This window comes from Chionomys nivalis, chromosome 7, assembly GCF_950005125.1.
Source record: "Chionomys nivalis chromosome 7, mChiNiv1.1, whole genome shotgun sequence".
In the NCBI taxonomy this organism is placed as follows: domain Eukaryota; kingdom Metazoa; phylum Chordata; class Mammalia; order Rodentia; family Cricetidae; genus Chionomys; species Chionomys nivalis.
In genome coordinates this window covers 78,101,098-78,115,496 of record NC_080092.1, presented here as the reverse complement: position 1 = coordinate 78,115,496, position 14,399 = coordinate 78,101,098, and the positions used below count along the sequence as shown (strand labels likewise).

General features: G+C 41.7%; 1 protein-coding gene across 2 annotated transcripts in view; it reads left to right on the top strand.

Moving 5' to 3' along the window:
- The window catches only part of Fbxl20 (F-box and leucine rich repeat protein 20), a 67,330-nt gene that overhangs the window by 13,993 nt on the left and 38,938 nt on the right, over nt 1-14,399 (top strand). For both annotated transcript variants that reach the window (XM_057773642.1, XM_057773643.1), the window contains exon 2: nt 10,723-10,784. In XM_057773642.1, coding sequence (XP_057629625.1) covers nt 10,723-10,784 — 62 coding nt within the window. The remainder of the gene's footprint in view (nt 1-10,722; nt 10,785-14,399) is intronic.

Here is a 14,399-nt window from a genome sequence, read left to right as displayed (position 1 = left end):
GAGCTGGGATGATAGACTAGCTGCCTAGTAGCCATAAAGCCCTGGTTTGCCCCCAAAATAAAATCTCACTCCTGTCCTCTGGAGACATAATTATATAAAACAGTCTTTGAGACTATTATAAAACATTGTTTGAGACTGTTCCTCCGTGTAGTTCTGTCTGGTCTTGGAACTTGTTCTGTAGCCCTGGCTAGTCTTTTTTTTTTTTTTTTTTTTTTTGGATTTTTTCGAGACAGGGTTTCTCCGTAGCTTTTGGTGCCTGTCCTGGAACTAGCTCTTCTAGACCAGGCTGGCCTCGAACTCCCAGAGATCCGCCTGCCTCTGCCTCCCGAGTGCTGGGATTAAAGGCGTGTGCCACCACCGCCCGGCCCTGGCTAGTCTTGAACTTGCTATTTGCCTGTTTCTGCGTCCCAAGTGCTGGGATTAAACATGTGCTTCACCTCATTCCCCATTATGATTTATTTATTTTTATTTTTGTGCATTGGTGTTTTGCTTGCATCTGTGTCTGTATGAGGGTGTTGGATTCCCTGGAACTGGAGTTACAGACAGTTGTGAGCTGCTGTGTGGGTGCTGGGAATTGAACTCAGAACCTCTGGAAGAGCAGCAAGTGCTCCTCACCTCTGAGCCATCTCGTAGCCCTGATCTGTTTCATTTGCATCTACTTGTAGACTGACATAAGTTTATACACTATTTTAATGTGCTATGTTTTGACTGTGCTCCCTCACATGAGGTCAGGTGAAGATTTTCCAATTGTGGCACTCAAAAAGTTTGAATTTGAAGCATTTGATGTTTTGGATTAAGGATATCCTATATTGTGAAAGTAGAGGTGATTGGGTTTGCTGTTATTAAAGGCTATGATCTCTGTCAGGCATGATAGTTCACACCTTCAATCCCAGCACTGGGCAGGTAGAGACAAGTGAATCTCTGGGAGTTTGAGGCCAGCCAGGTCTACGTAGTAAGTTCCAGGACAGCCAGAGCTATGTAATAGAGAGACTTTGCTTAAAAAAACAAAACAAACAGCACTCTTGAGTGCTGGGATTAAATACATGTGCCACCACCCCCTGCAAAAAAAGGGATTCCTGACCTGCATGGCCAGAATAAAACTATTTCTCACATCCCCTCTGCAGTCACTGGCTACAAAATATTACTGCCTCTTCTAACCTCTTAGTGTAGTCTCAAATAATGCTTTCTGTGATTATGTCTTCAGAAGGCAGGAGCCATACGATTTGTGCATTTTACTTAAATACTACAGTTATTTAGCACATGCCACAAGGAACCATGGAAGTCAGAAGCCAACTTGCAGACATGTTTTCTCCTTCCTCAGTATGAGTCCTGGAAATTAAACTTAGGAGTCCTTAGGGACCTGAAATATTGCTCATATAGTAAAACCAAGTTAGCAGACAAAATACTCAGCAGAAAAAGGAATGAAAGTGCAAAGAACGGGAAACGGCTCGGTGCGTGTATAATACCATTATGGTGGCCCACGTTCAGATCCCTAGTACCCGTGTAAGACCCATATGTGGTCTTATATCTGCCTTTTACCTCAGCACTGGGCATGGGGGACAGAGAGAAGAGAATTGCTAGAGTTTGCTGACTGCCTTAGCCTATCTGGAAAACATCTCCAGGTGAGTGAGAGACCCTGTCTCAAGGGTTCTAGCGGGACACCCGACATCCTCCTCTGGCAGGGCATTCCATGGATGTGTGTATATACACAAACAGCTTTAAAGCCAAGTGCAAACCAAGAATTGGTGGTGGATGTACGCCAAGTAGACAAGGTAGAAACAACATAAAGGAAAAATGTGTGCTGTTGAGTCAGATGTTATAAGTGTCTATCACAGAGAGCTTGACTGTTAAGTGGTGTGGTGTTTTTATCTTGAGATATCTTAGTCAGGGTGTGGTAATATACTGGCCACAGTTTGTCTCTAAGAAACAATTATATTTCTACTAAGGAAGAGCTGTTGGGTGGGGAAATTATAATCTTATTTTGTTTCAAATTTATTAGCATACAAAAATGTTTTTCCTTTTGGATTCTGGCAAGAAAAACAGCCAATTGAAAAAACATCTGGTGTTGGTTGAGTGAGGGAATGGCAAACCTTGTAAAAACTACTTATAGGAGAAGTATTTTTTAAAATTTCTCAGCCAGGTGGTGTGGAGCACACCTTTAATCCCAGCATGCAGGAGGCAGAGGCAGTAGGATCTCTGAGTTCAAGTCCATCCTGATCTACAGAGCAAGTTCCAGGATAGCCAGTGCTATACAGAGAAACCCTGTCTTGAAAAAACAAACCAAAACAAATCCATCTTTAATTATGGGTTTCTTTATGACTGTTCTCTCTTAAACTTTCCCCAAAGTGTTCCTACTGCTATAAGATTTGACTTGTCCCAGGCTACTAGTTTGTTCAAATCTATGAAAAGGAGACCACAAGTTATACATTTTCTTTCAATGAAGTGCCATTTTTTTTAGTAGTTGCTGTCCTGTACCCTCTTAACGTTAAGTACCATTGAGTAGCTTACAATGATTAGCTCACCCTGGCAGGTGTGCTTGTCTTTTTAAAAGGTCACTCAGCAGGCTGCATCCCTCTTGACTGTTTCTGGAGTGTGTAATAGGCCTTAATTAGAGCACGAGACTGGTGCTGCCGTCAGCTGATTCCGGCTTCCACATGATTGTTGTCCGGAAGTCTAGCCTAGACTTCTTATGTGATAGCAGGAGTGATTCCGGAAGATGCCGCTGTGTTTCTTAGGCCAGGCCTTGGAAACCACTCGTTACCACTGCACAGTGCTTGTTTTCTTTTAGCCTTTATGTGTTTGATCTGTGTGCTCACAGCCACGTTCATCTGCGTGAGTATGATTGTGCCCGTGCCACAGTGGGCTTGGGAAAGAGGACAACCTTACGGGTCACTCATCGTCATTGTAGCTGTTCTGTGAGCCCTCGAGATTCTGTGTCTGCCTCCCATCTGCCTGACACTGCCCATCTGGCTTTAAATAGATTCTGGAGATTTGAACTCAAGTTCTCATGCTTGGGTAACAAGAACCCTTCCCACTGGATAGTCTCCTCAGCCTTGTCTTTTCGTTGTTGGTTTTGGTTTTATAGATATATATGGTCTCAGTATTTAGCCCAGGCTAGCTTCAAACTCATGATCCTTCTGCATTTGTCTCCCAAGCTTTGTTGTTGCAGGCATGGACTCTGTAGCCAGCTGAGAGCTACCTTTCAAAGCTAAGTAACTCCTCAGTGTGCTTCCTTCATAAGGAAAGGTGGGAGCCTAGAGGCTTCTTTTTATCTTAAACTTTCCACTTACATGCATGTGACACGTTTTATTATCCGTTCATTTGTACTTGGACACTCAGCTTACATCTGTCTTTGGGCTACTGGGAATAATGCTGAGCCTGTGACCAACAATTTGATGAAAATACCCGTATTTATTATTTTGAGACATGGTCTTTCTGTGTATCCCTGGCTGACTTAGAAGTCATTGTGTGGTGATATTTCATTTGTATTTTAATAAATAAAGCTTGCCTGAAGATCATAGAATAAAACAGTCCCACTGGTCAACCTTGCAGACCAGGCAGTGATGACACACCTTTAGTCCCAGTAGCCACACTACTTTGCCTTAGAAACTAGGCGGTACTGGTGCACACCTTTAATCCTAGCTCTAGAGAGGACTATAAAATGGGAGGAGATAGCTCTCACGCACAGTCTTACTCTGAAATTCCTGGGGACAGGATCTCTATTTGGACTGAAGTAGAGGTAAGAGCCAGTGGCTGGCTGTTTTGCTTTTTCTGACTTTCAGGTTGAATCCTAATTCTCTGGGTTTTTATTGTGTACATCAGTGTGTAGATTAGGCTAGCCTCAAACTAACACATCTGCCTGTTTCTGCTTCCTGAGTGCTGGGATTAAACGTGTGGGTCACCATGCCCTGCCAGATGAAAGAAAATATTGATCTGTACAGTCCAGTATTTAGTGATCTTAAAGTAGAGTAAATACAAAGATATCTGCACCTGGCTAAATTGTTATCAAACTGTTTTAAGACAAAATCTGGAAACAAAAAGAAAATAATTCATATACAAAGAAGAGCACTATGGTTAACAGCTGACTTTGATCAGAAATACTAGCTATTCAGATGTGATATGTACCCACAACCCAGCCTTTGGGAGTCTGTGGTAGGATCTCTAGCCTGAAGCAAGCAGAAGGAACAGTGAAGAGCCAGAAAGCGTTGGATGATATTCAGGGTTTCAGAAAAAACATGATCAAGATTGTGGGGTTGGGTGTTGCTTAGCAATGGAGCGTTTAGGCAGCCTGTGTAGGGCTCTGGGTCTAGTTCCCAGCACCACCAGAAAGAAAATAGAAAGAATTCTAGCTAGACTTGGTTGTCATATGCCAAAAGTCACAACCAGAAAAGCTGAGCGGTAGGATCCCTTTGAGTTCATATGTTAGAAAGTAGCCCAAGCAACGCAGTGAGACTCTGCCTCAAAAACCAAATAACTCAGGAGGCAGAGACAGGCAGCATTCAAGGCCACCCTGGTTTGCAGAATGCCTTCTGTGAAGGACTCTGAAGCTGTACAGAGAAACCCTTTCTTGAAAACAAACCCAGAACAAACAAACAAACAAACAAAAACCCAAAGAACAAAAGCACTTAACTGTGTATTCAGACCCCTGAGACTTTAAACAGATTACCTTAAAAAATGGAAGTCATGGTCCTATATTGAAGAAAGCTTTAGTGTTTAGAACCCTTACAAGGAACCCTTGCTAGTCAATAAAACAGCCCAGTTCTGAGGTTAAAGGATTTGAATAGGTATAGAGCTGGTTGTGGAAGGCTTGTTTCCCCCCCCACACACACACACACACTGTCCCCAGAACATCACAGATAGGTGTAGGCAGGAGCATAGAGAAATGTGAGCCTTTGTTTGTGATAGAAACGTAGACTGGTGCAGTCACTGCAGAAATCAATTTAATGACTTCTTTAAAATTTTATCCAAGTGTCACATTGCCTAGATGAATTAAAAATAGGTATGCATGGCCAGGCGTGGTGGTGCACACCTTTAATCCCAGCACTCTGGAGGCCGAGGCAGGGATCTCTGAGTTCAAGGCCAGCCTGGTCTACAGAGTGAGTTCCTGGACAGCTAGTGCTGTTTTCTCAAAAGAAAACAATGCTGATGCTGATAGCAGTATTCACAATATCCAAAAGGCTTGTTAACAGCCAAGGTGACCACTAACGTGAATGAATGAAGAAAGTGTATATGCAGAGGACGTGAAAAGAGGTGAAGTACTGACAGCACTGCAGTGTAGAGAAATCTCACAGCCATTTTTTTTTACATTTTTTATTGATATCTATTGAGCTCTACATTTTTCTCTGTTCTCCCTGCCTCTCCCCTCCCCCTTTAATCCTCCTCCAAGATCCCCACACTCCCAATTTACACAGGAGATCTTGTATTTTTCAACTTTATACTTCCCATGTAGATTAGATCTATGTAAGTCTCTCTTAGAGTCCTCATTGTTGCCTAAGTTCTCTGGGATTGTGTTTGTAGGCTGGCTTTCTTTGCTTTATGTTTAAAAACCACCTATTAGTGAGTACATGTGATAATTGTCTTTCTGTGTCTGGGTTACCTCATTCAAAATAATTTTTTTAGCTCCATCCATTTTCCTGAAAAATTCAAGCTGTCATTATTTTTTTCTGCCGTGTAGTACTCCATTGTGTAAATGTACCACATTTTCTTTATCCATTCATTGGTCAGGGACATTTAGGTTGTTTCCAGGTTCTGGCTATGACAAAGCTGCTATGAACATAGTTGAGCACATGTCCTTGTGGGACGATGGAGCATCCTTTGGATATTTACCCAAAAGTGGTATTACTTGGTCTTGAGGAAGGTTGTTTCCTAATTTTCTGAGAAATCGCTACACTGGCATCCAAAGGGGCTGTACAAGCTTGCGTTCCCACCAGCAATGCAGAAGGGTTCCCTTTTCCCCACAGCCTCTCCAGCATAAGTTGTCATCAGTGTTTTTATCTTGGCCATTCTTACAGGTGTAAGATGGAATCTCAGAGTTGTTTTGATTTGCATTTCTCTGATGACTAAGGATGTTGAACATTTTCTTAAGTGTCTCTCAGCCATTTTAGATTCTTCTGTTGAGAGTTCTCTGTTTAGGTCTGTACTCCATTTTTTATATTGGGTTATGTGATCTTTTGGTGTCCAATTTCTTAAGTTCTTTGTATATTTTGGAGATCAGACCTCTGTCTGATGTGGGGTTAGTGAAGATCTTTTCCCATTCTGTAGGCTGTCATTTTGTCTTGTTGACTGTGTCTTTTGCTTTACAGAAGCTTTTCAGTTTCAGGAGGTTCTATTTATTAATTGTTTCTCTCAGTGTCTGTGCTGCTAGGGTTCTATTTAGGAAGTGGTTCCCTGTGCCAATGCGTTCAAGTGTACTTCCCACTTTCTCTTCTATAAGGTTCAGTGTGGCTGGCTTTATGTTGAGGTCTTTGATCCATTTGGACTTGAGTTTTGTGCATGGTGATAGATATGGGTCTATTTTAATTTTTCTACATGTTGATATCCAGTAATGCTAGCACCACTTGTTAAATATACTTTCTTTTTTCCATTTGATATTTTTTGCTTCTTTATCAAAGATCAGGTGTTCAAAGATGTGTGGATTGATATCTGGGTCTTCTATTCGGTTCCATTGGTCCTCCTGTCTGTTCTTACGCCAATACCAGGCTGTTTTTATAATATAGCTCTGTAGTAGAGTTTGAAGTCAGGGATTGTGATGCCTCCAGAAGTTCTTTTATTGCACAGGATTGTTTTGGCTATCCTGGGTTTTTTGCTTTTCCATATGAAGTTGAGTACTGTTCTTTCGAGGTCTTTAAAGACTCAGAGCCATTATTAAAAGAGATCAGTGATGCATAACACAGCATGTTTCTATTCCCTTTGTATGAAGTAACCAGGCATAGGAAAATTCATATACTGGAGAAAAACAGTGGCTGTCTGGATTATAAGGAACAGTGTGGCTCCCAAGTGATTTCTTAATAGATACAGAATGTTCTGAGGGGATAAGGACATTCTGGAGCTAGGAAGATGGTAATAGCACAGCAGTTTTAAGTATATTAAAATGTACTAAGATCCCACTAAAATGTACACTTCAAAACAATTGTTACATGAATTTCTCTCTTTAAAAAAGGTTTTTGGCTGGGTGGTGGCGCACGCCTTTAATTCCAACACTCTGGAGGCAGAGGCAGGCAGATCTCTGAGTTTGAGGTTAGCCTGGTCTATAGAATGAGTTCCAGGACAGCCAGGACTACAGAGATAAACCCTGTCTCGAACTAAAACAAAGAAAAAAAAAAACCAAAACCAAAAAAAAAAAAACAAATTCTGTGTCAACTTTAGGGGTTTGTGGAAACTTACATAAGAAATAAAGTATTGGGGGCTGGAGAGATGGCTCAGAGGTTAAGAGCACTGACTGCTCTTCCAGAGGTCCTGAGTTCAATTCCCAGCAACCACATGGTGGCTCACAGCCGTCTGTAATGAGATCTGGCGCCCTCTTCTGGCATGCAGGCATGCATGGAAGGAATGTTGTATACTTAATAAATAAATAATTCTTTAAAAAAAAAAAGAAGGGGGCTGGAGAGATGGCTCAGAGGTTAAGAGTACTGCCTGCTCTTCCAAAGGTCCTGAGTTCAATTCCCAGCAACCACGTGGTGACTCACAACCATCTGTAATGAGGTCTGGTGTCCTCTTCTGGCCAGCAGGCATACACACAGACAGAATATTGTATACATAATAAATAAATAAATATTTAAAAAAAAGAAAGAAAGAGTTTCTCTGGTATTTCCCTCACCATGCTCTTAAGACATCCCTCTTCTACCCTTGGACATCAGAGCTCCTGAGCTTTTGGACATCATCTCTACATGCTACATGCTAATAATCTCCAGCATTAATCCTCCCCCCCACACACACACAGATACACACACACACACAGATACATAGATGCACAGACCTACTGATAATTGTTTCTCCAGAGAAACTTTGTTGTTCAGAAACTGAGGCATATGGATCCAAGGCTAGCTTGGTCTATAGATCAAACCCTGTTTTAAAAACTCAAACCAAAGCTCAAAACATTAGAGGAAATTTTTTTAAATCCCTAATAAGCAAGCACCAAGACATTTGTTTGCAGATCTGTCTTACATGAATTATTAAAGGCTGTTCAAACTAAAGAATATGGTACCAGATGGTACCTTAAAGAAAAACCACTATGAATGTTAGTTACAGAGGTAAATATAAAAGACTATAAATAAGCTGTCCTTTTATTGTCTTAGCTAAATTGAAAGTTGTGTAATTAAGAACTATATAGTTTTTGGTTTATCAGATTAATATATAATTTTAAAAGCAGAGTTCTCTTGTTGTTTCTGTATTTTATAGAAAGTGAGCAATCTGAAATATGTTGTGGCTAGTTAGGGTATATACTGGAATTGCTAGAGCAACCATTAGGAAAATAATTTCAAAAACATTTTCTAAATGAAGAAATTAAAGCCAAGTGGTGGTGGTGCATGCCCTTAGTTCCAGCACATAAGAGGCAGAGGCAGGTGGATCTCTGAGCTCCAGGACAGCCAGGACTACACAGAGAAACCCTATCTTGAAAAACAAACAAACATAAGGGGAAAAAAATTAGGAAATATAGAGATGGTTCAACAGTTAAGAAACTGTTCTTCCCGAGGCCATCCTGGTCTACAGAGTGAGTTCCAGGACAGGCTCCAAAGCTACAGAGAAACCCTGTCTTGAAAAAACAAACAAACAAACAAAAAATAAAATAAAAAGAAACTGTTCTTCCTTGCTGCTGCTGGTGACACATGCCCCTAATTCGGCACTCTCAACAGAGATGGGTGGGTCAGTGAGTTTAAGGCTCGCCTGGTCTACAGAAAAACCAAAAGGAGAAAAAAAAGAAGAAAAGGACACTTGTCCTCATAGAGGAGCAGCTCTGATTGCCAGCACCTGCATGGGCACTTCACAGCTGTGCAGAACTCCAGTTCCAGGCGATCAGCCTCCCTCTTCTGACCTCCGCAAGCATCAGGCATACATGTGGTGCAGAAACACAAACCAGCAAAACCTCATACACGTAAATAAATCTTTCAAACGAAGGCATTATAATGGACAACAGAAAATATCTATTCAAAAGCATAAAGGAAGTAAAGGAGGGATAGCGTTACTGAGATGCTCTGCTTTTAACCCCCAGCTTTAGCATCAGGGTGTGACCAAGGCAGTTTTCTTACCTCTAAGAATCAGGCACATCCTAGAAAGGAACAAAGCAAAATTACTCATTCACCATTGAGTGCCTTGGAAGCTGGTTAACAAAATCAAGTACAGCCCCCAAGAGAAAACGCCATTTTGGCTCTGTAAAGAAGCACAGGAGATGGCACTCAGGGCCGTTCAGATGGAAAGAAATAAAATAACACATTTAGAAACACGTAGACTGAGAGACGCGTCTAATCAAGGAGAAATGGGTTAAACATGTCCGTCAAAAGGCATATGTTCTTTAATGATTGTGACTGGGCCTGGTGGCACTTACCTTTAGTACTAGCACTTAGGAGACAAAGGCAGGTGAATCCCTGTGAGTTCAAGCCATCATGGTCTGTGCAGTGAGTTCCAGACCAGCTAAGGCTACAATAGTGAGATTCAATAGTGGGTTTTTTTGTTACTGTTTAATTTTTTGAAAGGCTTAGGTTGTGAGAGTAGATAATAGGATTGAATTTCATGCTGTGTAGAGAAGATAGACTGGGCTCAAAGGCACAGAGGTCACAAACAGAGGGATGGAAAGATGATGCGCTGTGTATGCTGGAGCTGGGAATCCTAGAATGAAGTGTGATCCCTCTGCAGTAGCATTAAAAAGAATAAGAAACTTTTAGAAATAAACATTAAAAGCTTATGTACTGAAAAACTATCAGTACTGGCAGAAATCAAGGTAATCCTAAATAAATGGAGACATAATCCGTGTTTCTAGTTTGGGAACTCATTAGCTTTAGGACAGCAGTGTCCTCCAGCTCTGTGTGAATGGCACTCTCTAGTCAGTGTTCAGTGAGGATCTCTGTAGTCCTAGCTGTCCAGAAACTGCTGTCTAGATCAAGCTAGCTTTGAACTCAAATCCACCTACCTCTGGGGTCTGTAGCAGGAGCTCCAACTGTAACTCAGAGAAAGTCCCTTTAACAGACCTGGGAGAGGGGCTTCCGCCATTAGAGTTTAGGGAACTCTTGAGGTTGGAGGGGAGGGGTTTCTGGATTAGTGTAGGTGCTAGATTGGATATAAGGTTAAGGTAATTTAGGAAGCTGGTGTATTGTCTCACCATACCTTGGGCCTTTATATCTGGCTATGGATCCCCATTGTGAGGAAGGTAAGAGGACAACCTTTACAGATTTTTGGTGGGGCACACTCAGGCAGTGGAGACAGGCAGAGCTCTGAGTTTGGGACCAGTCTGGTTTATAGAGTGAGTTCCAAAACAGGCTCCAAAGCTACAGAGAAACCCTGTATTGAACCCCACCCCCCAAAAAGAGGACAACTGTCAGCCATCAGTTCTCTCCTGATGATGGCTCCAGGGTTTGAACTAGATCATCAACTTGGCAGCATTTACCTCCTAAATCATTTTGCTGGTTCCCCACTTTTTTTTTTTTTGACTCCAGAGGGAGACCTCCCATCCCACCTGTGAACATGATCAAATGTTAATGCCTGATGCAATGGCTTTTTTTTTTTTAACAGATGTTCTCAAACAGTGATGAAGCTGTAATCAATAAAAAACTTCCCAAAGAACTCCTACTAAGGTACGTCTGAGCCCTAATTCTGTTTCGGTTGGTGGTGTACATCGTGTTTGCATGCTAAGCATAAACTTGTTGCTAGTGTTCTGTTCCCAGTGTTCCAGTGTCAGGAGAGACCAGCCTTCTGACACTGTCCTCTGCAGATGTGTTAGGGTAAGTTCGTGGCCTTCAGTGAGACTCAACTCACAGGCTATACCTGCTTGGTCTATATTATCTGGAATTTTTAATTTATTGTAACAGTTTTTTAAAAATTGTTAGCAGTGTTTCAACTTAGACCTGCATATGATTTTGTATCTTGACTTTGCCTTATTGTAAGACAGAAAATTTTCAATCTTTTGAAGAGAAATTCTAGGCCATACCATTTTCCTACTCCTTCATGTTTATATTAAAATGTTACCTGTACTGGGAACTACATGGAGTTATTTATTGCTCCTTGTTTTTAAAGCCTTTTTATGTTCCTTCTGTGGTGTAGATTTAAATCCCCACCACCAACCTGCCCCTTTGAGAGACAGGGTTTCTCTGTGTAGCCCTGGCTGTTTTGGAACTTGCTCTGTAGTCAGTCTGGTCTCAAACACGGAGGTCCACCTGCCTTTGCTTCCTTTGTGTTTTGATTAAAGGTGTGTGCCGCCAGTGCCCAGCCACTGTTTTTTTCCCTTTGAGACAGGATTTTACATGTAGTTCAGGCTGACCGGCCTGGAATCTCACTATATAGATCAGGCTGGCCTGGAAGTGAGAGATACCATGGCCTCTGCCTCTCAAACGCTGGGTTTAAAAGCATGCACCGCGAGGCCTGTCCTCTTGTTTTAAAAGTGAAAGCAATGGTTCTTTTCTTCCTTGGATTATATTTAGGATTAGGATTTTACAATGCTTTGATTTGTAGAAACTACATTGTAGCACTATCCATGACTCAAAATGCAGCCTCTAATTTAGAGATATCTCACTTAAGAATTCCCTAGGAAAAAATTGACATTTGGGAAATTGCTGAGTCCCTACACAGAATATTCTGTATTTATATAGGGTATCATTACTGAGAAGGAAAATATATTTTCTTTTGATATTTAACAAATTATTGTGCTCAAGGACAGGGCAGGACAGCGGTTTCTCCCTTTCTTTTTCTTTTTTTTGAGACAGGGTTTCTCTATGTAGCCCTGGCTGTCTTGAAACTAGCTGTGGGGACCAAACTGGCCTTGAACTCAGATCCACCTGCCTCTGCCTCCACCACAGCTGGCCAAGATAGCTGTTTCTTAGTCTTTTTGTAATCAGGGTCTCACTCTGTAGCCCTGGCTGATCTGGAACTCACTGTGTAGACCAGGCTATCTTTGAACTCAGGATTCTGCCTCCCAAGTGCTGGGATTAAAGGAATGTACAATCGCTCCTGACTCCTAGAGACAGATTCACAGTGACCCTCACGCTTGGAGACTCCTTTGCTTCACTCACTCGGGCCCATTACAGGAGTGCACTGCTGTACTTGGGCTGAATCAGCCTTGGCTGCTTGGACTAGAGTCCTTGCATACAGTTTTCAGAAGTCATTCAAGCTCGGTCGAATTTATGTTCCCACCTTCTGCATCTCTTCCTTTCCACTGTTTGTGGTCATCTGCATTTTCTTTCGGATTTCACCTCTCTAAACTTACTGCCACCCATGATTTTTTCAGGATAAAAGTCATAAAAACCCTAAATAGTTCTTTTCATTCTGCTTTATATAGGAGACCTGATCACATGTGGATTGTGGTATTGTGTGATATGTTGGGGTGCCGTAGACAGACAACGCTGCACAGATAAGGAGGTCTGAGTCTTCTCTGCTGTCTTCCAAGCTACATGTGGCTTTCAGTCACTTTTTGTTGGAGAATATTAGACATCATTGACATGGATGGAACTATTAGAAATCAGTCTGAACCAGACTTGGTGGCGCACGCCTTTAATCCTAGCACTCGGGTGGCAGAGGCCAGCCTGGTCTACAGAGTGAGTTCCAGGAGAGCCAAGGCTTATAGAGAGAACTTGTGTAAAAAACAAGAACAAGAAAAAAAATCAGTCTGCAGTGAGTGTGACTCCTGGGAGGTGGAGGAGGAAAGGTCAGAGACTGAAGGTTATTCTTGGCTACATAGTAAATTCAAGACCAGCCTGGGCCAAAGACTCTTACTCCAAACATGAAATTAAAATAAAAAATCTGAGAGTGAACATTTTCTTGTTTAATAATGAGCAATATTAGTGTTCCACTTCATCAGTCAGAGCATGAGAGGCTTTTTTTTTTCCTGACCTCAGTAGCTTATTTATTTATTTATTGGTTTTTCAAGACAGAGTTTCTTTGTGTAGCCCTGGCTATTCTAGAACTTGCTCTGTAGACCAGGCTGACCTTGAACTCACAGAGCTCTGCCTGTTTTTTGAGATTAGTTATAGTCCCAACTGGCCTGAACCCCTGCCTGTAAAGGCCTGGGGCGTAAAGGCATGTGCCAGCACACTGGCAAGTATGACAATTCCTGGTGAGCTGTTTAACAGTTCCTCGTGTTTGGATCAATAAGCGAGCTCAGCACTTGCTACAATACCCTGATGACCTGAGTTTGATCTCCATAACCCATGGAAAGTAGAGAGAGAGAATGGATTACCAAGTTGTTCTCTGACTTCTACACAAACACGCACACTGGCAGTGTCCTGTCTCCCCCCACCCCCACCACTCATACTAAATAAAAGGTTTTAAAAGGCTTCTAAAACTAAATTTTTTGTGTGGAAGATTTAAGGCCAAAAGGTAGTAAACTATCTTGTGAGCTCAGCTTCTGTTATCTTCATAAAGAAAGGAAGGAATGGAGGAGAGCTGGCTTGTAAGATAAGAAAATACAGTTCCACTTCAGAACATGCCTCAGTTGGAGGTAAGCTCGGGCCCATAGCAAGTTCCAAGCCAGCCAGAACTATACAAACAAACAAGAAGATCAGACTCTGCTGTCTGTTTCCTTTCTTGCTCAGTACTAAGACTCAAACCCGAGGCTCAAAAAATGCTTGGCAAACACTCTGCAGTGAGCTATGGCCCTGGTCTATTTGTCTTCATTATATCCTTATGGAGGTGATTTGCTTTTGAATTTTTTTATTTGCTTGTTGTTTTTGAGACAAGGTCTCCCTTACTGTCCTAGAATACACTATGTAGACCAGGCTGGCCTCAAAACTCACAGTTCACCTGACTCCTCTTCCTGAGTACTGAGATAAAAAAGTCAAGCACTACCACACCCTACTGCAGTAATTTTTAAATGAGTTTGTTTGTTTTTATTATTGCTTTTTATGTATATTTTATCATAGGGAGTGTTTTTTTTTTCGGTTTCTTCTGTTGGTTTTTGCTGGTTTTGAGAAAGGGTCTCCTTGTGCAGGCTTTCCCTTCTATCCCCCACCTCCCAAGTTCTGGAATTATAGGCCGATGCCAGCCTGCTTTTGTTTTATTGATAACAGGATCTGACTCTTTAGCTCAGACAACCTCCTTGCCTTAGTCTCCCAGGTGCTGAGATTATAGACTAAACCACCATATTTCGCTTATTATAGGTCTTGATAACTTGAGTTGTTTCATAAATTGTCTACTTTGTTATGTTATGGAAAGCATGTCAATTATAATTTTACTGTGTTTTTCATCATCATCATTATCAT